The 27,225-nt window shown below is 55.1% G+C and overlaps 1 protein-coding gene across 1 annotated transcript in view; it reads left to right on the forward strand.

Moving 5' to 3' along the window:
• The first annotated feature begins 3,128 nt into the window (after positions 1–3,128).
• The window catches only part of DUSP8 (dual specificity phosphatase 8), a 43,373-nt gene continuing 19,276 nt past the window's right edge, over positions 3,129–27,225 (forward strand). Inside the window, 3 exon segments of the mRNA XM_071761717.1 lie at positions 3,129–3,253; positions 17,410–17,817; positions 24,236–24,374. Coding sequence (XP_071617818.1) covers positions 17,587–17,817; positions 24,236–24,374 — 370 coding nt within the window. The 5' untranslated portion in view covers positions 3,129–3,253; positions 17,410–17,586.

A 27,225-nucleotide genomic window follows, 5' to 3' on the forward strand; every position in this document is an offset into this window, starting at 1 on the left:
AACCATGCTGGGTAGAAGTGGATTCACATCAGCCCAAGGACTTCAACCATCAGCACAGTTCTGAGATTCCACCACCCCCGTGGTGGGAATACAGCATCCCATGCCACAGCCAGTGCTGCCAGCTCAGGAGCAATGGGAGGTTGGCTTGGCCAGTGGTGCAGTGAACTGCACCTGAGCATCAGGCAAGTCTCAAAAAATTTATTCAGCCATTTAAAATACTTGCAGGTTGGCAAAAATCTCTCCCTTTTGATGGATAAGGAAGTTCCTTTTTCCTATTTTTAGGAAAGAAGTTCCAATTTTAATCCCTGTGGGATGCAGGAGGCTCTGCTGTGCTCTTCTGCACTTGGCTGTCATGGCAATTAGGGGGCCTGGAAAATGTTTTAGCAAGAGCTGTTACGTGTACAAGCATAACCTGAATCTGAAACACTTAGCTGGGATACAATCCATCTTTGAATGTGCCTGAAATCTGGGAAAGAGGAAGAAACAGGGAAAAGTGCTTTACCTGAAACAAACCACTGCCCTTTAGCAATAAGCATCTTGCTTCATGTATTTCTGTGAATGTGATGGGGAAGGGGGATGAGACAATAGATTTGCATCTGGTAGATGGGAGCTTAGAGCATGAGGCTGCTTTGTTCTGCCTGCCTGACCATAACAGCATTGCCCAGGCTCTCTCCCTGCTTCATTTCCCCAGGGAAAAACAGGGATGCTGATCACCCAGTCAGCACACCCAAGGCACCCAAAGGCTCAGGTGAGCTCTCAGCACTGCCCTGGCTCATGCTGACTGCCCTCTTCCACGGAGCCATGAGTCTGCACCCCAATGCCAGAATTTCAGGTTGAACAGGATGGGGTTAGCTCCCAGCTTCAGGAAGCAGGTGAGGTTTTGCAAGCCTGCATCCCTGCCTGCTCCTGGCCCCTGAGATCCCAGGAGCAGTGTAGGCGCAGTGAATCATTTGTTTTGGTTTCTCCCCAGGAGGTGCTTGGCTGCAGCACCTCACACAGAAGCAGTGGGAGTGGGAGAAACTCACAGCTCCTGGGCTGGAACCTCTCCCACCCACTATGGGAACCAGTGTCCTACTGGTCCCCAGCCCCACTGGACCATCTCCTCCTGTTTGCTGCCATTAGGGATTTGGCACGGGTGAGATTTAGGGATTTTGGCATTTGGGATTCTCCTGTGTCCCCAGGACCCAGGGATGTGCCATGGTCTGCGTGGTGGCTGAGGAGAGGTTGACAGAGATAAAGGGTCAAAAGGGAACTCAGCTTGGCCCCTCGATGCAAGGAGCAGTCCAAGGCAGGTGTCTGGGCAGGTTTTTGGTGCACATCATCCTCTGCCTCTTCCTCACCACCTCCTCATCTCTTGCCAACTCCCAGTCCAGCATCTTTGTCCCATCTCCTTCCTTGCACAGTATCCACGGGGGGCAATCTGCCCAACAGCCAACCTGGGATGTTCATCTGGCAGCACCATGCCAGGCCCAGGGTTGGAAACACTGATTTTAACTGGGGGTTTGGAAAGAAACTTGAAATCCTCTTCCTTCAGCAGGCTTTGCTAGAGGATGGCTCCCTGCCTGGGTAATAGTTTTTACGAGGAAGCTTTGGGATTTTCAAACTTGTTCTTTTCCCATCCTTTTTTTTTTTTTCTTTTTAATTTTACCCCTGAAAAGGGATGTTGGGCAGAGGAGGAAACAGCCCTAAGCTGGAGCAAGGGAAGTTTTTTTCTGTTTTTCCCCAGCCAAGCTGCGAAGAGGGAGCTGGGCTGGAAAACCAGCAGAAAAAGGCAGAATGGAACTCCAGCTTTGTTCCAGACATCTTGGGCACTGTCCTGCTCCAGCTCTTGCCAGGAACAAGTGCTCCAGAGCCACCAGAGGAGCAAGTGCTCATCCTACCCCAGCATCTTTCCATTGAATGTGGTGAATGGGCCATGCTGTTCAGGCAGAGTAGACCTGGTTCTGCTGGAGCTGCCCTGCTGACAGCTTTGGGTGAGCTGATTTTCTGTGGTATGAACTCAGCACTGCTTATGGAACAGGGAGAGCAAGATTTTTTAGCATCCCAAGGTTTTATACCTCTGGTGCTCTGACCTTTCTGAGATTTTGCCACCAGTAGCTGTGGGAGCTCAACACCCTTCTTGAGGAAGCTGCTGGCTGCATGTCCAGAGGTGAGAGTTTATTTTTAAACCTCCAGCATCTGTATCAGGAGGGAGGAAGAGCTCCTAAGCACCAGCAGAACGCAAGCTTCTCAACCCTCATCAGTCTGAGATACAGACAGAGAAAACCCCCTTCTGCCAGACCAGCCCCACAGCTCTTTGGTGCCCCCAGAGAGGGATGGAGGAACCCACCCTTCGGCCAGGCTCCCCTTCAACCCCAAAACTTTTGGGCCGGTCTTTGCCACGCCGTCCCTTGACACTCCACTTTCCTTCCTCAGCCCGGAGCCGGCGAGTCCTGCGAGGCCACCCCAGCACCCACGCTGCTGCGGGGGGTTGCGGGTGGGCAGAGCTGGCAGGGTGCGGGGACAGGCAGGAGGGGTGGCCCTGTCCGCCGGGCTCGGTGGCGCAGCCTGGGAACCATCTCGGAGCCTAAAATAGATGTAAGCGCGTTCCATGCTGGGAGGTGTCCCCCGGGAACCTCGGGGCCCGGGAGGGTCACTCGCAAAAAAAAAAGGCCCCGTGCTGCTGGGGCCACTCTGCCCGCGGAGTAAAACCCCCTCGGACCCACCGAACCCACCCTGCGTGGGAGAGCCCCGCGCAGCCCACGCGCCAAGCAGCGCCGGGGCCGCGCAAATCCCGCGGAGCTCCGCACGCCCGGGCCGGGAGGGAAGGGAGCGGTGTGCGGGGGGGGGAAGCACACACACACTGCGCACCATCTCCCGCTCCCTCCGCGCCGCTCCGCGCCCGCGGGGCTGACGTCACCCTGCCCCTGCGCCGCTCGCGCTGATTGGCTGCGGGTGACGTCAACGCTTTTTTTTTTTTCCCCCTTTTTTTTTTTCTCCTCTTTTTTTTTTTTTTTTTTTTTTTTTTTTCCCCTTCCCCCCCCCACTCCCCTCCCCGCACCCCCCCTCGTTCCCGCGGCATGACCTCATCGCCGGCGCATTCCCGGCGGAACGGCGCGGAGCGGCGCGGAGCAGCGCGGAGCGGCCACCCCCCCCGCTTCCCTCCCTCCCTCCCTCCTTGCCCGCCGCGGCATGCGGGCCCTGCGGCGCCGGCAGCGGCCGCGCCAGCGGACAGCCCGCGGAGAGGCGCGGCCGTCCGCGCCCGCCGCGCCGGGTCAGTGCATCCCCCTATAGATGTCTATAAGTGCCGGGTCTGAGCGCCCCGCGGGGGTGCGGGGGGGGGGGTGCGGGCGGGAGCTGGGGGGGGGGGGGGGTGGGGGGGGTGGAGGCGCGGTGTGCAGCTCATCCGCATGTGCGGAGCGGAGCCGGCATCGCGCCCAGCGCCGGTGGACAGCGCGGAAGCGTACACCTATGTGTATGTAAATATAGGGCTGGGGGGGGGGAGGTGAAGGGGGGGTTGAAGTTATTGAGGTGCAAGGAAAAAATAGGGGTGTGGGGGTGATGCTGGGGCTGGGGAGGGAGCAGCTTTGCCGCGGGGATGGGAGAGAGGGGGTTGGCGCTCCGCGGGCGCGCATGTCGGGGGTGCTGCGCTTGTTTCCGGGGAGGGGGGGGGTGGTGTGCGTGAAATTCTCCCCCTGGGTTCGTGGTGTGGCTTTGCTGGGCGGTGGCGGTGCAGGTGAGGAGGGGGTTCGGGAAGCTGCGGGGAACACCCGCGGTCCTGTTGGGCCGGGGGTCGCGGCTGGAGGGTTTTTCTCTGGGGGAGCGAGGGTGGTGTTTGAGGAACCGGTGTTAACAGCGCTGTGGTTTTTCTGATGATGAAAGAGGTTGGAGTGTCGCCCTGTGTCCTTGGCGTTTAAACGGAGCCGGCGTGTGTTCAGCTGTGGGGGTTTTCGCGCAACGCTTCACTGCCGCGGCTCCAAAGGCGCTGAACGCAATTAATGAGTTAAAACCTCCCGTTTGAAATAATCCCCTCCACCCCCCCTGATGTGCATGGACCGACTGATCACCCCTCCCCGATTATTATTTAGTGATAAATGCTGCCTTCTGTGCCGGGTGTCGGTTGTTTTTCAAGATCCCTGCTTATTTCCCGTATTGATAGATAAGTTCCTTCTCCTTCCTGCTCCCCCCTCCCTTTTCTCCTCCCCCAGAATTAAATTCCTGAGCAACAGCAAAAGCTGATGTCAGTGCTTCAGCTTGCATTGGGGGAGCTCTGTGCACAGGTCAGTAATTTGCGGTTTCGTTAGCAGGCAGGAGGCGATGCGGTGCCGTTCTGTTCAGGATGTTGGGATTTTGCTGGGCACGGATGCGTTTATCCCTCGTATTGCGGTAGTTGTCAGCAGCTCCCTGGTGGGAGCCAGGCGCTGCCTGAGCGTGTGTGGGAAGAGATCGTCCCCATCCCAAGCGGCCAGGTGATGACAAATGCTTTGGGAATAGTTGCCAGAGGTTTTGGTGTCTAATTTGGGATGGAAAGGCAGACACGCCCCCCAGGAGGCAGTCGGGATGCCCGAGAAGCACTGGACAGGTAGCGGTGGGGATTGTGCCTGGCGGTGGGGATTGTGCCTGGCAGTCCAGGGGCCACGTTAACCTTGGAAGCAGCTTTCCCGTGGAGCAGGGCTTAACGTTGGGATTGCATTGTCTCATCTTCCTCCGCCAAGGCAGAGGGCTGGAGGCACGGCTGCCTGCGCGCCCAAAGCGGCTGCGGGGACCTTTGTTTCCAGAAGGACTCAATGCCTGGGAATTGGCTCTTCTGGCTTTGGCCTTGCCTCTCTCTGATGGGCTTTGCTCACACTGTGTGTGCCAGGAGGTCTCTGAGGAAGAGGTTTGTTGGTTTTTTTTTTTTCTGGGGGGGTTGTTCCTGCTCCTGCTTTGCTTTCACTCGTAGCGGTTCCCGAAATGAAATAAGCTGCAGCATTGAGGAAAGCCTCCTGGCCATAGCTGGAGGTATTTGGGATTTTTCAATGCCTGCAAGGGCTTTGCAGGTGCCTCGTCCCCTGTTTTGGCAGCGCAGCCAGTCTGGCAGAGCCTGGATGTGGAGGACTCTCCAAATGGCTGAGACCAGAAAGGACAATTGGGCACGTGAGCAGCAGATGGATGCCCAAACTCTTCTTTGCTCTGGCAGTAGGCAGAAATTCTTGCCCTCAGCCTCTTGGCAGGATGCTTGAACAGAGCAAACCTGTGACTTGATGGTCTCTGAGCTGAGATGGCAGCATCTCACACCAAAAGGCTTTTAACCCAACAGATTTGCCCACCGTGGCTTTCAGTTGCCCCTGCTTTGATGCGAGGTAGGGCGAAGGGATGGAGAACCCAAATCTAGCATTGCTGTTCAAAATTTAGTCTCGGCTAGAGCTGGGAGAGCTGAGTAAGGGGACTAGAGTCCTCAGGAGCATTTTCTAGGAGCTCTACATAGAGATTATTTTTGCAAACACTGCACCGTGTGTCTATGCAGAACATGTTTTTGCTGTGTGCCAGGCACCTTGCTGAGAAAGCCACTCAGGTGCCTGCCTTTGCAGAGCTTAAATTCATCCAAAATTAAATGCAGTGCCAGTATTACTACCAAAACACCCTTGAGGGCAGGATAGGACTTCCCAGTAGTGTCTGCCCCATACTAACAAATCGGATATGGGGAGGTGGGAGAAAACAGCTTCTCCCCCTGCAGCCACATCCCCTTAAAAAGACCTCTGCAGAGACTGAAAACCTGTCCTGGCTCTGGATTTCTGAAAATAATGAGTCTGAAGACGAGTTCCCACTCCATCCCTACCCCTTACCTCTGCACCAGCTGCTTCAATCTACGCAAGATCCAGGGAGTGCATTATAGGTGCTTTTCCTCTTGGGATTGGCTTTGTTTCCTTGCAGGGAAGCTGTGGGTAGGGATCAGAGGATAGTCCTGTGGTGCACAGCTCAGCTCCCAAAGCCCTGGGTGCAGGCAGGTGCAGAGCATGTTAAGGCTGTCAGGGATGAAAGGAGGTGCTCCAGCACATGGCAGCCTTGATTTATGGTGTGGGCTCATAGGACACTGCCCTTGGAGTGAAACAGCTCTGGGAAATTGTAGGGAAGGAGGTGGAAAAGAGAAAGAGCCTGCGGATGCTGACTTCTCTCTGCCCGGGAGGGCAGCTGGGAGGTTGCCCTGGGAGGGACCTTGTTTCCTCTCTGTCATGGGTTGCAGAGTAGTGTTAGGGGACACCTGAGTGCTCACCCCTCTCCAAGCACAGCTCCTGGGTCTAACCCACTCTTTTCCTTGCTGCTCTGCAGAGAAACTCTGCAGCCAGAGCAGCAATGCCATCATCCTCTGGGGAAAGCTTCAGCACTCCTCTGCATCCCCATGCCCTCTGGGTTTTAAAACCTGTTTTTCAAGCTTCACATTTCTTCTCTGAAGATACACCTGTCCTGCCTGATGCCAGAGTGGGAAGGAGGCATCTGACAGTAATTATGGGCAGGCTTGGGGAAGGGAGGTGAGTGGCCTGGGAGCATTCATCAGATAAGAAGCTAAACAAGCTCTCAGCTCAAGATTTTCTCAAGCTCGCTCTGGAGACTTGGGTGTATTTCATGGCAGAGTTATAGCACAGGCAGGGGAATGTCAGAGGGGTAAAAACTGACCATGCCAAGATGCTCTCCACTCATGGTATCAGGAGCAGCCCTCAAAGCCAGGCAGAGCTTGCAGCAGGATTAGAGGCAGTGGAGGTTCCTGGAGGGACACTGGTGGAGGGTCTGATGGCTTTGCCTGCTCCTCTGATGGAGGGGGAGACCATGGCTTATGTGGAGCTGTCACATCCCCAGGGAAGAGATGCTGTGCCAGAAGCAAGGCAGCAGCTGACACCATGGTGGGACACAGCCAGCTCTGGCTGTGATGGGTGCCTTGGTCACCCCTTCTTCTCTTTAGCAGGAGTTCATGGAGAGGAAAACAAGCTCTTACCTCTTTCTCTTCCAAGAGCTGTTTGTAGACTTCCCACCCAAGCACTTTGGGTCAGTGCTGTCCAAGGGGTTTCTTTGGCTCTCAGCTATCTCCACTTCAAGCAAGGAGGGAAAGGTGAAGGAAGAGCCACGTTGGGGAGCTGTGGCTGGCACAGAGCTGAGCAGCATGTGCTGCAGACTGCCATGGAGCATGGCTCTCTTCCTCTGAGGCTTTCTAGCCCCAGCTGGTCAGGGTAAGGTAGGCACTTGTGCAGCAGGCTTCTGCCCATGCTTTGCCCAGAGCTTCTGAGGAGTTTTTTGCTGCTCTGGACCTCCAGCTTCCCAAAGTGACAGGTAGTGCTTGGTTGCATGATGCCCTTGAAAGGACTGGAATTTCAGAAGATAGGTGCAGTGCTAGCCCAGGCTGGGATCAGAGGACAACCTGGAAATGCTCACTGGAAACTGGTCCAGAGATTCTCCTAGTGCACACAGGGAGCAGTAACAGCACAGAAATGCAGGCACTGTGTTTCATGAAGGTGAAATAAGGGATGGATTTTGCAGTGATTTAAATTAAATGCTTTCCAGCAACTTGTCTGGGGCTGAAGATCCTTCCTTGATTCCTTTTTTTCTTCCCACTCCTGTTACGCCTTTTTCCATGTAGTTTGCTGTGCATGGAAAACCCTTATGGTTCCTGTTTGCCCACCTCAATGTGTGCCTGCATGACTTGCCTCTGTTCATTGCAGCTTTTTTTTAAACCAATCCTGGAGTCTTGGGGCAGGGAGCTTCTATTCTTCAGGAGTTTCTCCAGAGCCCTTCAGGGATCTCTTGGAATGTGCAGGAAGGGCTCTCTGTGTTGCATTGCTGCATGCTGAGTTATGGCAAGCATAATTTCTGAGCCTACTGATGTGATGTGAACATCACAACAACAAATCATTTGGGAACAAGTCATTTGGTGGCCAGAAGGACAAGACAACCTGTTTTGATGTTGCTGTCAGCTCTCCTTTAAGGGAGAGAGGGGTTGGGCCAGATGAGCTCCCGAGCTCTCTTCCAACCTAAATTATTCCGTGACTATTCCATAAATACCACCCTGCTTCTCCCAGGCTTTTGTAAAATACCTGTAATTAGGCAGTGAGGGTTGAGGGGGCCATGAAACGAGGGCTTTGATCCTGTGTGGAGGTTTCAATGACAGCATGACCCTGGCATCCTCCCCTCCACAGCAGGCATCCTCCAGCCCTGCTGATGATGCACTGCGTCTTTCCTGCTCGCCTCTGCCTGGCTGCCTTACTCACCCAGCCTGGAGCTGCCTGGTGTGCCCACAGCCACTGCTTCTCATCTCTCCTGTTTGCTGCTTTTTAAGAGGGGCTTTATTTCTCTGAGGAGTGCTGCTGTCTAAAAGCAGCTCATGGGAATCCAGCTGATGCAGCAGAAAGCTGTAGAGATTCCAGCCCGTTCCTGAGGTGACTGCAGTGTGGTTTTCATCCAGCAAGCCAAGCCCTTCCCACACGTTAAACCTGTGTCTGCTTAAATCACACATCTCCCACTGAAATCCAGCCTCTCCTGGGCAACCTTTGCTCCCAGCAGAGTGGGTCCAGCAGTGTCTGGGATGTGCTGTTGGAAAGAAGCCACCGAAAAGCATCCACAGCATCCGATTGGGGTTGGTTGGTTTTTTTGTTATTGTTGTTGCCTCTAACGACCCTCCCCTCGTTTCCCAGCTTGCTGTGGCAGCCTGGTCCTCCTTCAGCCATGGCTTGAGTGGAGTTATTCATGACATCTTCATCTGCCTTGGCTGGGAGCCCTGCGTGGGGAGAGGATGGGCGCAGCCTGAGCCTTGCTTGGCACTTGAGGCTGTTGAGTAGAGGGCTGGAGCAGAGAGGGTGCCAGCACTGCTGCCTTGTGAGCTTGTGCTGCCTTGTGAGCTTGTGCTGCCTTGTGAGCTTGTGCCTGTGAAAAACCACAGCAGCCACTGTGCTGCTGTCAGCAGACCAGGCAGAGATGTCTCCAGCAGTGCTGCAAGCTCGGCAGAGCTGAGGTCCAGAAGCCAAGGGAACCTGGAGCTCATCTTTACATCTTAACCTCCTGCTCACTGCAGATTGGGCTCTTGTGATGGAAAGTCAGAAGGACGTGGCAGGGCCAGAAGATGAACCAGAGAGAAGTCAGTGTCTCTGGCAAGGCCAGAAGGTGAGCCAGAGAAGTGTCTGTGGCAGGGCCAGAAGGTGAACCAGAGAAGTGAGAACCAAAACTGACCAGGGGCTGTCCGAATGGTAACGTGGGGTGGTGAAGGGTCAAAACACCTCCCGCACACCGAGCAAAGTTGACTGCTGCAAAAAATGCAAATGCAAATCTCTGACTGGGCAGAATCACCCCAGACACAGCCTTTTGTAAAGCACTTGTATTGTACCATTAAAAATAGATGGGCACATCCTCTGCTCGCTGGGCGAATGCTGACACCGGTAACTCCGCGTCACCCTCCCAGTCCCTTCTGCTTTGAGCTTGGCTGCCTCGTTGTCTGGCACCTGAGCAAGGTTCATTCAGCAGTAACTGATGTCAGGATGAGTGTGAGCTGAGTTCAAAAGGATGGGCAGGGGGGAGGTGAGGAGGACCCGACTGATCTGACTTAGCCAGGGGGTCAGCGGGCAGCCCTGAAGGGGCAAGGCTCAATGTGGTCACTGATGCTTTGTGTTGTGGGGTGCAGGAGCAGGGATGGGTGAGACCTGCTGGTGTGGAAATGAGGTGGAGGATGTTGAGGCTCTGGGTGGATGAGGCTAAAAAAAACCCAAACATATCATGCTTCATTGTCTGGCTGGAGATGGTGAGGGAAATATTGCTGCTTGTTTCTCCTCTCTAATTTGCCACAATAGCACTCGTGATATGGTTTAAGAAAGACCCATGTTGCAAAACAGTGCAGGGGTCTGGGGGAAGAGGTTGAGCTGTTGGATTTCATAGGCAAAGAGCTGTGACATTTGAGCAGCAAGCTGTGGCTCAGTGTGGTCAATGAGCATGTGCTTGTCTGGGATGGGGAGTTGGGGGAAAAGCCTGCAAAACACTTTGACCCCCAGATCACCTCAGGTTAACTGAACAAAACCACCTGGTAATGAATCACAGCTCCCAGGGGAAAAAGAGAGTGGGGCAGGAACATCACCTTGTTCCTGTCTTGTGTGTTTTTCTTAAGATAACCCCTCAAAACCTGGAGGTGGTTGCTTCAAGTCGGTGTGGTCTCAGGTAGAGCCTGAGCTGACAAGTGCTAATTTATTCCAAACCTGTGAGCAATTTAGCTATTGTATGCATATAGGAAACTTAGAAAGCCTTGAACTAGGTCAGAAAAGCCTTGTTACTGCCCTGGGGGATGTCTCATCCCATGGAAAAGCAACACAGCCCCTTGCATCCAAGTGGAATGCTGGGTCACCCCAGGAGGGCCAGAGTTTCAGCAAGCATAAGACGGGGAACTGGATATTGGGCTGGAGACCTGTGCTGGGATCTGCCCCTCAGTTCCCACCAGTTACTGTCAGAAACTGGAAGTCCCTTCCAACCTGTAGGTCTTCTCAAACCTGCCAGGAGGCTGTGGCTTCGTTGCTCTTCAGTCAGGCCATGGGTCCCATTTGTCATTGAAACATGGGGAACCACTCAGCCTGCACACAGGCTGCCCTTGGGTGCTTGCTTCACCAGCCTTGGCCTCACCTCCCTGGTGCTTGGCTGAGATGAACAAACTCATGTCACTTGGGATTGTCCTTGAGAAGTGAAATGGTGGTGTATTTTCTGCAGCTTTGAGGACCCACAGCTTAATCCTGTGTTTTCTTTCACTTAGCATGCAAGCACGGTGGAAAAATAGTACACAGCTCCTGGAAACCCTTTTTTTGGGAGGCTACAAATGCACCCAGCAGGTATTTATGGTGTCTGGTGTCCTGGGGATGAGAGAGCCAGACCAGCTCTGTAGAAGTATCTACCTGCATAACCTTTCTGAGCTGCTTCTGGCTGCTCTTGTTGCAAAAAGGCAAACAAGCTACTGGAGATGCCCAGGATAAGCCTGCTGGGGGGGTCATGCAACAAGTGATGGGGATATTGGTGAACTCCAGGGCCCTTGAAGCATCAGCAGGACAAGATTTCCCTTCTCCAGTGTGGCCTGGCCACTGTGATGTGTGCCAAGCTGCTCAAAGCAGAGGGTGCTTAGAGCACTGAGATGAGAGCCTGGCCAGCTCTCTGCTTGGAAGGGTGAGGAAACGGGATAGCTTGGGTATTAGAAAGCAGCAAGCTTGGGAGCTCCATCCTCAGTGTGGGCAAAGGCAGGGATTAAATGGCTGGCTGGTCCTGGATAACCTTTGGTCTTGGCTTTTGTAGGCTTAAATTGTAAGCTTGTGTTTATACTACAGGGGAAAACCACATAAATCATGTTTAAAGCACAAATCTAAGAGGAGGAGATGCTGGCCTTGTCATCTGGACTCTGGCTGAATTCTCTTCCCTGCTCTCTCTGTTGGCTTTTCCTGACTGTGACTCCAGCCTGACCACCATGTCTGCAGTCAGAAATATTTCTGGGAATGGCAAGCTTGCAAATCCTTACATGCACCTGGGATGCTTTGGTGGAAGCAGCTTAGGAGGTGGCTGCATTCCCAGTCCTAGCCCATCCAAAACTGCTGGCAGGACAGCAGGTACTGGGAGGGCATGAGGGACCCCTTTGCTTGGCTCAGCTGCACCCAGAGGAGCTGATCTGCCACGAGGGATGCGTGGGGAAGACTCCCTTGGAGCTGGGTGTGACTTGTCCCTTGTCCTTTCATCTCTGTGTTCCTGTCTGTGGCTCAAGCCTGAGCTGCCCCATGCTGTGTCCCCAAGGCTCAGCACCTCCACACCTTGGTCAGTGAGGAGGAACCATCTGGCACTTGGCTGAGGGTCCCCCTGCTCCTGAGGGACCCCCAGCTCCTTCATCCCCATCCTCCCATGGCAAACACCTCCTGGCCTGAGGGCTGGAGGTGCAGAGGAGCAGTGGGAGGTGTGGGAGGGTGAGCTGGTGCTGCTGGGGTGCATCCAGCTCCTTGCAGGGATCCCCACTCAGCTGCTTCCAGCTGATGGGAATGGAAAAGAGACTGCGGCATAGAAAGGAGGAGGGGGAAAAAAAATAATCATGAAATCAGCAAGCAGCTGGGCCTGAAAACCCTGGCAGAGGGGTGGTGGCTGCCTCCTGGTGATGTGCTGCAGGAAGAAGGGGAGGCTGCCCCTTCACCCCCTCCCAGAGCCCTCCCTGCATGGAGGGGGGGGTGTAGGGAGCTGGGATACAGGGATGTTAGAGCAGCATGGATGAGGCTGAGAGGGGAGTCCTCTGCCCTGGGAAAACCCCCTGTGGGTGTGGGAGGAGGAGGCTGGAGCAGGGCAGCAGATTTGAGTTGCCATCTCCCCTACATCTTCATACTGCTGGGGCTGAGGAGGTGCCCTTCCTCCCTGTCCTTGAGATTCACTGCAGAAAGGTGGGCAAGCAGACTTTGCACGTGGGTTAGTGGTGTTTCTCAGCCTCGTTTTAAGGAGCAAGAGGATAAAGAGAAAAAAAAAAAAAAAGCACTCAATTTTTCCATCATCAAGCAGAGAAATCTTTTGTGCTTCCTTTTTAAAGGGACCTGGACGAGCTGCTAAGAAATCAGCAGCAGTTACATCACCTCCAAAGCGTTTACTGCAGGCAGCTGACAGCTTTGTCCCACTGCCACCCTGGGGGATCATTAGTGCTCCAAATTCCTCCCCCCTGGAGCAAGCCTTCATCCCTCCCTGGGAGGAGGCAGGAGCTGCTACGCAGTCGATGCTGCTGCGAGTGGCAGGAGAGGCTCGGTTGATGAGCTGAGGATTTCAGCAGCTGGGCCAGAGCAGCAGGACACATCCTGGTGTTTCCTAACCCCATCTTCATTTGCTAAACTGGGTGCATCAGCCCGTGCAGGACCCCCAAGCATCTTTCAGGAGGGAGCTGAAGGCACTGCAGTAGCGTTGCCTCCGGCCCCAGACGCAGCCGTTGCCTGGCAGCTGCAGGTTTCCAGGGAAACCAGAGGTGCTAACTTGTTAATGAGCCCTGCGTCCCTGATTGCTGCTGCAAAATAATAATAATTAGTAATAGGCCCATGATTTAGGGATCCCTCAACCAGCACGAGCCTGCCAAGGGGAGTTCGCTAAGTGCCGAAGCACTTGGAAAGAAATGAGGGGATGGGGAGGGAAAAAAAAAGGGTGGAGGACTTGGCAAAAGTGCCACGTTTTACATCTTAATAAGTGTCTGGAGAGCTGGGGGCTGGTGGGGTCCTGCCAGCATCCCAGCAGTAAGCCTGGGGCTGGTGGCAAGGATCGATGGAGGAGCCAGGCAGCGTTTTGCTGCAGACCTGAGAGGACATGGATATTTGGGGGAAAAGCCAGAAGGCTTAGCTCGGTGGTGCTGGGTCCCTGGTGGGGATGGCAGCTCTGCAGGGATGGCTGGGTTTGTGGGTTACTGGGGACAACCAAGCAGATGTTTCTCTGTGGTGCTCTTATCCATGGGTAAGGTCTTGATGGAGGTGCCACCTGCAGAGCTGGCTCCTGAGATGAGCATTTCAGGGAACATGGTGTGGATCCAGCCCCAGTGATGTGATGGAAAGGGGTTGATGGGGTCAGAGCTGCTTCCCAAGCAAAGTTGGCCTGGCTGGAGCATGGAGCAGAGCACCAGGCAGAGCTCACCAGGACACAGCTTCTAGCTTGGTGCAAAGAGTGGCCGTGCCTGTCAGTGAGGTTTATGGTTGGGACAGGGACATTCTGGCCTTGGTCTCCAGTGTAAGAGAAATCAGATCCGTGCCCTTCCCATACCACAGCTCCCAGTTTGGCTCCTTGTGCAAGGGAAGTGGCCTCCACCTCGGTGTTGAGCCAGCACAGGGATGAGTTCCTGTGGTCTGTCACCCCACAGAGTTTGGGGTGTGTTTCAGGATTCCTTGCTCTCTTGCCTGGCTTGACCAGCAGAGTTACAGCCTGGTTGAACACTCATCCCCTGCCTGCACACACCTCTCTCTTGTGACTCCTGTGGCCAGCAGCCCCTCCTGCCACCTCTGTGGAGGTGATGCTGGGGACAGAGTCCTGATGAGCAGGCAGTGGGCTGAGGCTCTGTGCTAAGCTCTGCCCATCTTCCTGTCCTTCAGCTGAAGTGTGGCCTCTGCTTGGCTGTCCCCATTCAGCTAAGCCATGTGCCCATCTCCTCATTACAGGCACTCCAGGGAGAGGTGGGATTAAAGGATTATGGTAATGTTCTTCAGGAACACTCAAGAAGATTAAGATGGCTTTAATAAACTGATAAGAGTGGGACACAGCTCTGTTGCTGAAACCCTAATTTAGGTTCCAGGTTAACATTTTCCCTTGGCCTCCTGTCACCATGGTGAGAAGATCTCTTACTTCAGCAGTGCTCCATGGCTATCCCTGTTCCTTCAGTTTTCCTTCTCACCCATCTGAGCAGAAGCAGAAGGACATCTTCCTTCTCTAGGAGCCTTCCCAGAGGTGTAAGGGTTTGTCCTTCTCAGAAGTTCTCACACACACAGCCTGGGAGGTACTGTGAAGGTCTTGTAGGCTCTGCTGATACCTGGGGATGGAGATGAACCCACTACCCCTTAGCCTGGCTTTAAAATGTCCTGTGGTTACTGGCCAAGAAGTGGCTCATCTGCCCTTCACCAGGCTGTGCACACTCTTAGGGAATTCCCTGTGTCTTGGTTCTGATGCCATGGTTGTGGCTCCCTGCAGCCACACTCGCTCATCTCCCCCATAAAGACTCCCAAAAAGAGGGGCAGAATGGACCAGCTTTGCCCTGCCCTCCCTCATGTCTTCTGGGTGGAGCTGGGAGTAGGACCTGGCTGTTGTGTCACTGCCACCAGGGCCACCTGAGTGTGCTGGGATGGGGGTTTCTCTGGTTGGGCTGTTAGCTGAGCTGGGGAACCTCCTCATCTTGGCTTCTCCAGTCTCTTCCACCCAAGCTCTCAAGTCGTCTGCCAGAACTTCTTTCATGAGAGGCCTCTTCTGAACAGGCTTCTCTCAGAGCAGTTAGGAGAGCAAGGAACTGTTCTCTCTCCCAGACCCCTCTGTTTGTGTCTGAGACCCCCAAAGTTTATTCCTTGCTCATTATCTGAAGAGCAGATACTGTGGCATCCCTGGAGGTGCTGTGCAATGTGTCCCCCCATGTTGTACCACCCCATCCTCTCTCTCCAGGCTTTCTCATTCCTCTGCCACTGTGTTCTCATCCTTTTTTTTTTTTTTTTTTCTTTCTCCTGTCAGCTCTCTCTATTCCCTTTTTATAGCTTGGATGTAATTGGAAGAGCTGAGAAGAATTGGCAGCCTGGTGTCCTGATGGGGTAGGGAGGCAGAAAGTGCTTTGGGGAGTGGGGTGTGAAAGGAAGACAAGGGGATAAACTGGCTAATTTGCATCCTTTCTGAGTGCTCTGGCTCTATAGCCAAGGTACAGCAGGGGGTCTTCTGGCAAGGCTGTAGGGATGTAATGAGGTGTGTCATATCCCAGCAGGAGCCAGCCTGCTCCCCCCCAGACCCCCTCATTAGAACTGTTTCAATTTTTAAGCCCCCTGGGGAGTGCAGGGGAGGGGGTGCCTGCAGCAGGGGGACCTATTGGAGTCACTGCAGAGCCAGAGAAGCTGTGCCTGGGGCCTGGGACAGCCATGCTGTGGTGCCACAAAGCTGCCAAAGTGCTTTGTGCCAGGTTGGGCCATCACTGTGCAGCTTTTAGGGGGGTTCCTGCCCTCCCCCACCCCCTCCCCAGTTTGAATTAATGCATTAGCAGATGCAGCAGGGGTGTGATGCAGGGGCAGGGGGATTGCATGTCCTGTCGTGGCCTTGTTTGGAGAGCTGGATCCTGAGGCTGAAGCCTGGGATGTCCCTGTTTTGGGTGGCAGGTCTGGGGGGTAACCCAGAGAAGCTGGGGCTGGTTTTGCTGGAGTCAGAACCAGAGTAAAGCTGGAATTCCCAACATGTTCTGTGGCTTTCCATCCTTTTCCTGCAAGCTGGCTGTGTCCTCCAGGTTTGGTGACTGGTAACTGAGGTTTTACCCCTTAGCATGTCCTACCAAAGCATCCCTTTTGTGTCTGGAGCCATCACTGCAGTCGGTGCCTGCACCACAGGGGCTTTGAGCTTAGAGGCTTCCAAGAACTGTTGGCTCACTTGGATCAGGATGACTTGTACCCTGCCCTTAGTCCATGGAGCAAATCCTGGCCCTGCAGAAGTCAATGAAAATCTTTACAGTGCCCTTTTCAGGAGGGGAAGTCAGAGTCCTCCTGATTCATGTGCATTAAAGCTTCCACGGAACAGCTTGTGGGTTCTCTCTAAAACACAGTCTGGCAGGAACAAGAGGAGCCTGATAACAGCCCAGGCTTATTTTCTGAATGACTGCAGAGGCATTAAAACCCAATGCCATTAAAACGTGGCTGCAGCCACGAAAACCTAAGAAAGACACCCAGAGCTGAGTGCCCCCCCAGCCTGCCCATTGCCTTTGCAGACCCCGTGGGCTGGGACTGGAACTGGGAAGGTTTTTTTTTCTTCTGGCAGCACTTCAGGGAGCACTGAGCTCAACCCCTCCTCAGCTCCTAAGATGGAGTCCAGGTGTATATTCCTGTATAGACCCCTCCAACCCCTTTTCAAAGCCTGTGCAAGATACAGGCTGGAAAGCAGGAGGTGCTTTGGGACCTTCTTGGTCCAAGTATAGCTTCCCAGGTCCTCTGCCCTCATTCTGGCCTGTTTCTTGAAGGCAGGAGTGAAGGCCTCCTCAACTTCTTGGCTTCCAAGATAGATCATCTTCTCTTGACTTGCCAGGGGGCAAGGCAGCCATGAACAAACTCTGGTAAAAAGGCAGCTGAAATCCAGAGTGAGGTGGCAGACATGGGTGAGCAAACCTGATTTGGTCAGAAAAAGCCAAGTGAGTGTGAGGAGCTCTTGGGCTGGGGACAGAGAAAGGAGGAGAAGGACAAGGGACTCGTGCTGGGCAGGTCCCTGGTGTGTGCAATGGGGCTGGAAAAGGTGTCTGAAGCAGGTGACTCTGTATTTAAAGGGTCCTAAACAAGGTCTAAATGTGGTGAGAGCCATGGGGAAGGCTTTGATTCAGGAAAGGGGATGTGTGGCTGCTGCCTGTGCAGGTAGTAAGAGTCACCCAGAGGAACAATCAGCAAACTTGGAGCAAACCAGGGAAGGGAATTCTTCCCCAAAGCTGGCAAGGCCTTTCACACCCTGCCACTGGCCACTGTGCCTGTTAGCAGCTGATAAGGCTTTGTGAAACAATCAGACAAATTCATGGAAGAAAGCTCCACTGAGGGCTATTAAATACCAAGAGAAAACCTTTGTCTTGGGCAGCTGTGGAGGCTCTGATGCCTCTGGGCTAGGAGAATGTGCCTGAAAAGTGTGGCTGGTAGCACCCTGACACTGTTCTGCAGGCACCTTCTGAATGGGACTTGGCTAAAGCTCAGTGTCGTGTCCTGCCCACCTGACTGGTTGTCTTCTCCTTTCCTGTCTCTCCAGGTTCAGCACAATGAGTTGGCATCCTGGGTGTTAGCAGCGTGAGGAGACCAGGACTGGTGCTGCCCTGTTTACCCCCTCGTCCCCTCGCTTGTTCCTCTTGGGGAGACAGGTGCTGGCATCCCTGCCCTGCCCTTCTGCCCCTTGGCCCCCGCTTGCCATAGAGGGGACAGGCCCGTTATGGCTGGGGACAGGCTCCCACGGAAGGTGATGGACCCCAAGAAGCTGGCCAGCCTCCTGAGGAAGGGGGCAGAGGGCACCTTGGTCATCGACAGCCGCTCCTTCGTGGAGTACAACTCCTGGCACGTCCTCAGCTCTGTCAACATCTGCTGCTCCAAGCTCGTCAAAAGGAGGCTCCAGCAGGACAAGGTCTCCATCACGGAGCTCATCCAGCCTGCTTCCAAGATGAAGGTAGGGCCCTCACCTTTCCTGCTGTTCATGTTCCCACCCTCTTCCCCAGTAGAAAAGGAGAGGGTGGGGGGTGGGGTGTGGACTTGCCTGAGGGTCAGTCTGAGCCTCCTTTGTGCATCCCCCTGGACCCCCCGGGAGCTGCTGGCATTCCTCTGGCACCCTTTGGAGAGCTGGAGCATGAGCTCATGCAGCTGCAGGGCTGTCCTTGGGGACCTGTTCATTGCCCCCACCCCAGTGACGTTGCTCCCTGCCCCAGGGAGCCCTCCCCAGGCAAGTCAAACAGGTATGTCAGCCTTAGGACTTGGCCTGCTCCAGAAAACACCCCTCCCTCCCCCCCCCCTGAAGCTTAATCCCCTGCTAAAAACTCTTCCCCTCCCCTCTGTCATCTCTAACTCCATTCAGGGACATGTAATCCTCCTCCCCTGTGACGCCAGGAGCTCTTATCCGGTGTCATGGCACATTATCTCTCCCAGGCTCCTCTCTCTATCGCTCCTGGTTAAATAATAGAGGTGGCTCTGAGCCACGGAGCCCCGGCCAGGACAGCGCCGGCTGCCCCGCGGTGCCGGTGCCCTGGTCCCGCCCAGATGCCTCCGGGGATGGGGGATTGGACCGGGGATGGGGGACTGGAGGGGGTGGCGGGTTGCGGGGCGAGCCCGGGGGTGTTTTGCGGGGGCAGCCCGCCCTCCCGCAGCCTCGCTTTTACCGTCCCCCCCCCTCCCTCCCTCCCGCCTCGTAATTTGATGGCAAAGCGAGGGTAATTCAGGCGATTAATCAAATGCTGGGCCCAGCTGGAGCCATCTGCGGGCTGTCCCCCCCGCAGCCCCATTGGCTGCCGGTGACATCAGCCGCGGATCAGGGGATGGCAGCGCTTGGGGGGGGGGATGAAAGGGGGGGGGGGGACCCAGCGCCAATCTGCTGCGGGGATGGATGCTCGGGGCTGTGCGATTTGGAGGGGATTGCAGAGAACTGATTCCTGAACGGCTTTAGCTGCTCTTAAATCCCCGGGAGAATAAAGCAGAATAATCAGTTTTTCGCAAGCCGGGAGGAGGAGGAGGAAAGGAGGAGGAGGAGGAGGAGGAGGGAGAGCGGCGGTGCCGCGGTCCCTCTGTCCGGGGTCACCTCTGCAGTGGCCGCCGTCACGTGGAGCGGCAGCAGCAGCGATGCGCAAGGGGGAGGAGGAAGAGGAGGGTGACAGGGAAGGGGGAAGCAGGGAAGAGTTGAAGTCAGCTGATGCTGTCCGCCTGCAAACCTGCGGCTCGGCAGCTGCGGAGGAGCGGTGGCTCCCAAGGGAGTCGGCTGATCCCTCCTGCCCGTCCCTCCTCTGTCCCCAAGGAAGGAGCAATCGCCTCCTCCCCGCTGCTGGGTTATTGTGTAATGGGGCAGGTACCGGCTGGGGACAGGATGACAACCCGGGATGCTAGAGGGGTGGAGAAAGAGGCGTAGCCACCGGCTTTAATTCACGGCTTTTTTTTCCTTTTTCTTTTCTTTGGAATGGCTGAAATCTCTCCTGGCACATCTGATGTCGGGAGGCAGTGTGTCCCTGCTCCCTGCAGCCCCTGCACGCTGCCTTGCTGAGCACACACAGCCTGGGAATTAATTAAGCTTCAGGGCACCCTTGTGAGGTTAAGCCACTTGCTCTGGGAAGATGGAGGGGGAGCAAGGGGGCCACAGCTGTTTCCTCATCTGACATAAAGCAGCGACCGTGGCCATGGGGCTGAGTGTCCAGTCCTTTTTGTGCATGCACCTCTGAGTTTACATTTTGGGGTGATGGACTCTCCTCACTCCCTTTTTACCTCTCCCAGTGCCTTCAATTTCAGCCACTCAGGGCATGGATGTATATTTGGCCCCTCTAGAAATTAATAGGGTCTGCTGCCTCAAGGTGCACAGCCCCTCAGTGGGGGATGCTGGAAGCTGGTTCAGACCTCTGTTATGCCCCATGTAATTTCCCTCTCTCCATCAGCCACTGCTGGCCAACACACAGTCCCCTGCCCCTGGTCCTGTTCTGCCCCTGGTCCTGTTATGTCCCTGGTCCTGATCTATCCCTGGTTCTGTTTTGCCCCTCTGTTCTGTCCCTGGTCCTGTTCTGTCCCTGGTCCTGTTCTGTTCCTGTTTTGTCTCTGGTCCTGTTCTGCCCCTGTGTTCTGCCCCTGGTCCTGTTCTGCCCCTGGTCCTGTTCTGTTCCCCTTCCTGTCCTGCCCCTGGTCCTGTTTTGTTTCTGGTTTTGTTCTGCCCCTGGCTCCCCACACGGGGCTGGGGGAGATATTGGGGCAAAACGGGTGTGCATGGGGAGATGAGAGGGCACGTCTGTCCTTGTGAGCAGATGGCAGGAAGGGTGACATGAGTGGCACAATTGTCCATCCCCATTATTCCTCCTGAAGGGCCTCCCACCCTCCTCCCGTTTCCTGCTCCGGGCCAACCGGGGCTGCCGAGACAAAGGCAGCGCTGCGGGGCTGCCCGGGCAGGGAGGGGACAGCCCCGAGCTCCCACCCCATCCCACTCCTCTGCTGAGGGCACAGAGAGCTCCAGCTGTGCCCCCCAGCTCAGCACTGCCCTGGGTGGCACTCAGCTTTTGGGGAAGGATGCAGCAGAGCAAAGCAAACCCTACCTCCCTCTTCCCTCTGCTCTTCCTAGGTGCAGGCAGGCAGGGAGGATCAGAGCATTTGTCTCATTTGCTTTTCCCAGTGCTTTCTCCTCTCTTTTCCATCCTGCTGCTGAGGGAGGGTGCCATGAACAGAGCTGGATGCTGTGGTTTGGAGCAGGGCTGTGGGATAAGAACAGCTCTTAGGGGTTTTTTTTGGTGCAAGGATAGAAAAGGACCATGAGGTGGGGAAAATAAAATTCCCTTTGTTTGTTTTCAGGGAAATATGTCTGTGATTTTAGGCATAGCTGAGCCATTGGTCCCCAAGCTTCATTGTGCACTGCAGCCCACTGGGTGGGTACATCTTCCCATGGTGCCCAGCTGGGAAAAACTGCAGCAGCAATTTGTTTCTCATTTATAGTCTCCCTCTGCACAGAAATGGAGATGTACTGCTCTGGTTTTGAACCCTTCTCCTAGTACTACTACTAATAAATTCTCCCCATAATAAATTCTAACAGCAGCTGAAATAATTCAGCTCCTCGGTGTGGTTTTGGGGACAGAGGTTATGAGAAATTCCTGCTTGGGGTTTTTACTAGCATTTTTTGAGGGAGATGTTGGAAATTTCACTTCTTTAAGATCCCCCTGGAAGGTTTTTCCACCTCTTGACCTCTTCTCACTTCCTGAAATGTAGCAATCTTCACCGTGACTACAGCCATGGTCCGAGGCATGGCAAGGGTCTCATCAGGCAGTGGGAATATTTATTTATTTGTGTTAGGAATATGGCTCTGCAAACAGCTGCTTTGCTTGAGGGGAAGCCGGGGCTTAGTTCTGAGCCATGTGCCTGGCTGCTCTTTATGTTGATGGGAGCCCTGTCATTGCAGTGGGGTGATTCACTGTGTTTTGAAACAATATCTGACTGAAATGTTGGTAGTAATTGGGATAATAAGAAGAGCTTGCTCTTATCTCAGCCTGGATCACCTGTAGAACATCATCATCCCAGCCTGGCAACCAGGAAGAGCTGGAGCAGGATGTGGGATTCACTGAACCACCCAGTGCTCAGGACCAGTAATAGGAATAGGGGAATTACTTTCAGCCAGAGCCACAGCTTGGTGTGAAGGCAGTGGGTTGCTTCTGCTGGGCCCCTTCCCCAAGCTGCCCATTCTCCCCAGCTGAGATGCTGGAAGGGAGGCAGTTTGTCCCAGGAAAGGTGCCCTGGGGCACCTCCAGTGCTGAGGTGGGCCAGCAGCTTTTCCAAGGCATTCATGGGTTTGCAAACCTTGCTCAGCATCTTTTTGGGGGCCAGAAGACATCCTGTGCCTTGGCCCTGCTGTCCCTTGCTAGCTGGATTTGGGAACCCTTTCTGGAGGGTGATACCTGGGGGTTTGGTTACTTCAGCAGTTTTGGGGTGATGGGCAACCCCAATGGGAGAGATCCCATCATGGAAGTGCCGCTCCTTGGAGGGACTTCCCTGCCCTATGCCAGCTCCTGGAAGAGGCAGGAATCTGACCCTGATCCTCTCCTCAGCTTTACCCTCCTCTTCTGCCCCAGTTAGCTTTTAACCTCTGTATGGTTCAGGACAGAGAGAGGGGCTGAGCCTTCCCTCTCCTTCCAGGTGCACCTGAGGTTCACGGCAGACCCGGGGGCCACATGAAACCTCTCCCTCTCCTTTCCCTTTGTGGCAAGGAGCCAAAATGCCAATTTGGGCTCCTTGTTTACTCCATGAGGGCTCCTCTGGACCATCCTGCAGCCATCCTCACCCCAGCAACCCCAGGGTGTTTCTTTCCTGCAGTCAGGCCACACGAGGCCAGTGCTCGTTTGGCATTTACATGAAGTGAAACCCTATAACTTTAATAAGATGTAAACCGTGTTGCACACCTCTGCTGTCTCTTGGCAACCCTGCAGTAATGGCCCAAACAAAGCCTCCATGTGCAGTGGGAACACTAAATCCTATTGTGGGGTAATTCTGCTTGGCCAGAGCTGGTATCTCCCATGCAGCCACCCCAGCTGGGACTGCAGAGCCAGGACAAGCCCCTGCCCCACTGCAGCTTGATCCCTGCCTTGCCATGCTTTTAGAGGAGATGTTTTCACTGGGATGGGGCTTTGGGCTGGGGACTGGGTTTTCCAAGATGTGGGGGCTGGAACAACTGGTGGGCTTCCAGCTCTGAGCTGGCTTGGCAGCCTTTGTGTTTCCTTCCAGCTGTGTTTGGGATGGCCTCCTGTGAATGTCCTGCTTTGGGGATGGCAGAAGGGCTGAGGGGCAGATCCTCAGCTGGCTTAGCCCTGGGTGGCTTCAGTCATTTTTCCATATCTTATTTTGAGATTCCTGCATCCTTTTGTCTTCCCCCTCATCCTGCCCCTGCCTTTTCATCACACAGACACACACACAGACACACACTTGCTCTCTGGGGACAGGCTGGGGACAGGCAGTCCCTTTGAGCTCCCCCAGTGCCTGGGCAGGGATTTCTGTCGGTGTGGGGCTGTCCTTCCATTGCTGGGGGGAATCCTGATGAGCTCAGCTGAAGTGCCCTGCAGCTCTGCTTGGATGCTGCTCACACTGCTGAGCAGGGGGGGGGGAGCAGAGTTAAATGTCTTGAGGCACCCAGAGAGAATCTGTGCTGGTGTTGAGATGGGGCAGGGCAGAGAGACAGCCAAAGGAGGTGGGTGCCCATGAGTGGTCTCTTGTTCAAGTGGTCTCCTAAAGGGATGTTGGAGAGGGCCAGGCAGGAGGCAGGTGATGGGCAGTTCCGACACAAGCCAGAGGAGAGAGTCTCTCCCTGCCTGCTGCTGCCTCTTCCCCATCCCACAGTGTGATGGATGTGCCTTACCCCCTGGCTGGGAGAGCAGGCACTTGCAGGGCAGGCATATGCCATCCATCAGGCTCCTCAGTGAACGTGCTGAGCCGTGGCTCTGCAAGGATTTTTGTCTTCTTTTCATGCACAGACCTTCAGGTAGCTGTAGGAGTGGCTGGCTGCCTCTTGAGTGCTGTCACTGCCACCCAGGCATGGGAGGGAGGACTCCTGCCTGCAGACAGCTGCCAGCCTGCAGGGAACCCCCCCATCTCACCTGCCCTGGAGACCCTGCAATGGGTCCCCAGAAAGGGCTGGGTTCTCTTTGTGGCATGTAAAGTCACAGGAGGGCAACTGGGAAGCTGCTTTCCCTCTATCCCAGCCCATCTCTGCAGTGTGCAAGCCCCACTGTGCATTACAAATGGAAGAAAGAGCATCCTGCTGAACATCCACCAAGCTGAAGAAGATATTTTCCCCTCTCCTTCAGCCATCAGGGGTGATCTGCAGGCTTGCCTTGAGCTTTCAGAGGGGTAGTGCCTGTAGAGGTGTTACTGTGCTGTGCAGTGTCTCCAGCCTCTCTCTCCATCCCTGCAATCTCCAGCCACTGCACCAGGGCTGTGCTGGGAGCACCCCTGCCTGCCAAGCCACCCCAAACCCCTGTGACACCAGTCAGGAGTAACTGAGGGCAAAGGTTGGGTGGGGAGGAGCTGGTGGAAAAAGTCAAGGTGACCTCTGAGATGCCATTAAGTAATGGAAAGCTGAGGGTGGGCAGTGGGGAGGGGTGACCCTGGTTTGGGGAGGGTGTTCAAAAGCACTCACAGTTGGGGGTGCTGCTTTGTCAGGCATCTGAACTGACACACTTGGAGCTGTGAAGTTGAGTCCCAGCTTGGCTGGAGCCTTCATTTGGTGATGGGGACAGGGAGCATTCAGGGAGCTGGGGTTTCCTGCTTGTGTGACCATTAATTCAGCTTTGCTTCCTATGGTAGTGTGGGCAGCATCATCCTCAGCACTCAGCCTATTTCTCTGAGATCTGTTTTTCACCATTCCCCTGCAGGTGGAGGCTGAGGAGCACCAGGATGTGGTGGTCTATGACCAGAGTACACGAGATGTGACTGGTTTGGCTGCTGACAGCTTCCTCTCCATCCTCCTGGGCAAGCTGGACAGCTGCTTCCACAGCGTCTCCATCCTCACAGGTAGGAGCCCTGGATTCTTCCCCTGGCACTCTTGCCCTTAATCTGGAGTTATGGAGCTGTGACAGCACGTGGCCCTCTGCACCCTCTTTCCTGGCCACTTGGTGGCTGTGGTGGCCGAGGGCAACGAGGAAACTCAGCCCACTCTGCTGTCACTTGGTCCTCCCCCTGCATTCCTTCCCTGTCCCATCCAGCTCCCTGGGGTGAGAGGCTCTGAAGGGGTCAGGGTGGCATGGAGCCAGCCACCCAAAAGCTGCCCTTCATCCCTCTGTTCCTGCACTGCTTCATCCCAGGTGCTAAGGGCTTGGCCTGGTTTTGGTGCTCTGCTCCCCCTCGATGGAGGGCAGGAGAGGAAATCCATGGATGTGTTGGGAAGGGGAAAGAGGACGGGGCAGAGGCTCAGCACGGGGTCATCAGGGTCTGCTGGAGATGGTGCTCTCTGGGCATGAGTGTGCAGGCAGGAGGAGGCACTCACTCCAGCCCTTCTGGAGTGCAGAATGGGAGGCAAGCAGCCAGTGAAGGAAATTCCACCTGAGGAAGGAGGGAAAAGAGGCAGTGAGGTGCTGAAGGAGAGTTAAAGCTGACTTTAATTCCCCAAGGCTGGGACAGCCAAACATCTGCCTGGCTGCCCACCTCTGAGCTTCCTGCCTGTGGAAGGGGCTGGGCAGGCTCTGCCCCATCCAGCTCCATGGTCCCACTGAGCTCAGCCATCTCCTGGTGGTGCTGAAAGCACTGGGATGGGGATGATCTCCATTCCCCAAGCTCATCCTCTGGTGATTGGGTACTGCTTTGGGGCTGAGGTGGAGGGTACCAACCTCTGTGTCCTTGAGGCATCACAGCCATCCCTGCAAACCCAGCAGTGTGACAGACCCTGGGAAGGAGCAGTGATGGGGAAGGTTGCACAAGGGAGGAGCACTCAAGGAGCTTTGTAAGAAAGCTGGGGTAGGACTTTTACCTGGGTGTGTAGTGAGAGGACAAAGGGAAATAGGTTAAAACTTGAAGATAGAAGATTTAGGTTGGACATTAGGAGGAAATTCTTTCCTGGGAGGGTGATGAGACCCTGGCACAGGTTGCCCAGGGAAGCTGTGGCTGCCCCCTTCCTGGAAGTGTCCAAGGTCAGGTTGGATGGGGCTTGGAGCAACCTGGGCTGGTGGGAGGTGTCCCTGCCCATGCAGGGGGGTTGGAAGTGGATGAGCTTTAAGGTCCCTTCCCACCCAAACCATTCCCTGATTCTATAAATCTGAAGTGCTGCTGAATGGGAGCAGCTGTGTTGTCATGGGGAGAACAGAGCACAGAGCAGGAATAAACCTCTCAGGCTGAGGGTTTCAAAAGCAAGCAGGGACTTCACAAAATTGTATTCAAGGTAATTAGCATGGCCAGGGTTGCAGGAGCTCTGTGGAGGACAGTGCTGGAGGATGTGGCTAGGGCAGCCCTCAGCCCACCCCTGAAGCCTTCCTTGCAGCTCCAAGGTCATCACAGCATAAACAAGGGCATGGCTTGGCACACAGTGCAGGAGGATTCAGTCACATCTGGGAAGAAACCTGTTTAGTCACTGGGTTGGGTCAGGAAACAGCCCATGAGAAGTGACCCCAGCAACCCCACAACCTGGTGACACTATCCCAGGGCTGGGCAAGGTTGCAGACCCCTACCCCTGGAGTCCTCCTGGAGCAGGGATGGGGCTGGGTGAGGTGGCCCTGAAAGCCCTGGAGCCTTCCAAGCCTTGGGAAAGCTAGGGGAGGCTTGGAGGACTCTGGCAATACTGGTGCTCCATGCTGGGTAAGCACCAGCAGGGTGCCAGGCATCACCAGCATTGAGACCCCAGTGAGAAAACCTGCACCCTGCCTGGGCACACCCATTCTCCATCTTCAGGGTGCCCATTTTCATCTCCCAGGGCTGCAGGAGCCCAGCCCTCAGGCAGGGGTGCAGCTCTACCAGGTGCCAAGCAAAGCATCCCACAGTAAAAGTGCTGCAGGGCTGCATTCTGGTGGGAAACGTGGGCCACCAGAGGCTGGAAAAAATGGGAACCAAAATGTAGAACACTGGGTCATGGTGGTGGTGGTGTTTGACATGGAAACTGTGACTAGGGGAGGCTCTGGGGGAGGCTGGGCACACATGTGCCAGGCACAGCTTCCTCCTGCCCAGGGGTTGTTCTGGAGGCAGCTCCTGGGAGGTCTGAGGGGGAAGGTGTGCAGGTCTGGGTGATCAAGGGTTGGACTTGATGATCTCTGAGGTCCCTTCCAACCCAGCCAATTCTATGATTCTATGATCTGGCCTGATTTTGACTCCTCACCTTGGTGGGGTTTAACCCCTTGGTCTGTATGCTGCAGGCTCAGACCCCTCATCCTGCTCCAGCCCATCCTATGTCCCAGAAGAATTGCCTGGGTCCCACCTGGAGGTGGCTCGTGACCCCAGCAAGGAGCTGAGCTGGCAAGAGCAGCCAAAATCTCAAGGTCCTGCCCTGAAATCTCAGCCTGTCCCTCAGTGGCTGCCAGCACCCCAGGGCACACCATCCTGGGGGTCCCCAAACCTGTTTGTCAGCCCTGTGAAGCTCCAAAACCTCCTGAGCCCCTCCGTGCTCCCCCTTCTCCCCTCAACCCCAGCAGATGTCAGATGTGTCTCAGGGTGCAGCCCATGGCCGTGGCTCAGTGTCCACAAATCCTGGGCTTGGCCATCCTTGCTCAGCTCCATCCAACCCTTCCAACCCTTCATCCTGCAGACCCTGAAGCAGCTGCAAGAGGCTGAGGGCAGCTGGGGGCAGCAAGGCAGCAGCAGGGACTCCTCAAGGGTTAACAGCCCAGAAGCAGTGACTCCAGTGGGGCTGAGAAGGAGGAATCTGAGTCAATTATTCCCAGTC

This window comes from Heliangelus exortis, chromosome 18 (assembly GCF_036169615.1).
Source record: "Heliangelus exortis chromosome 18, bHelExo1.hap1, whole genome shotgun sequence".
Taxonomy (NCBI): Eukaryota; Metazoa; Chordata; class Aves; order Apodiformes; family Trochilidae; genus Heliangelus; species Heliangelus exortis.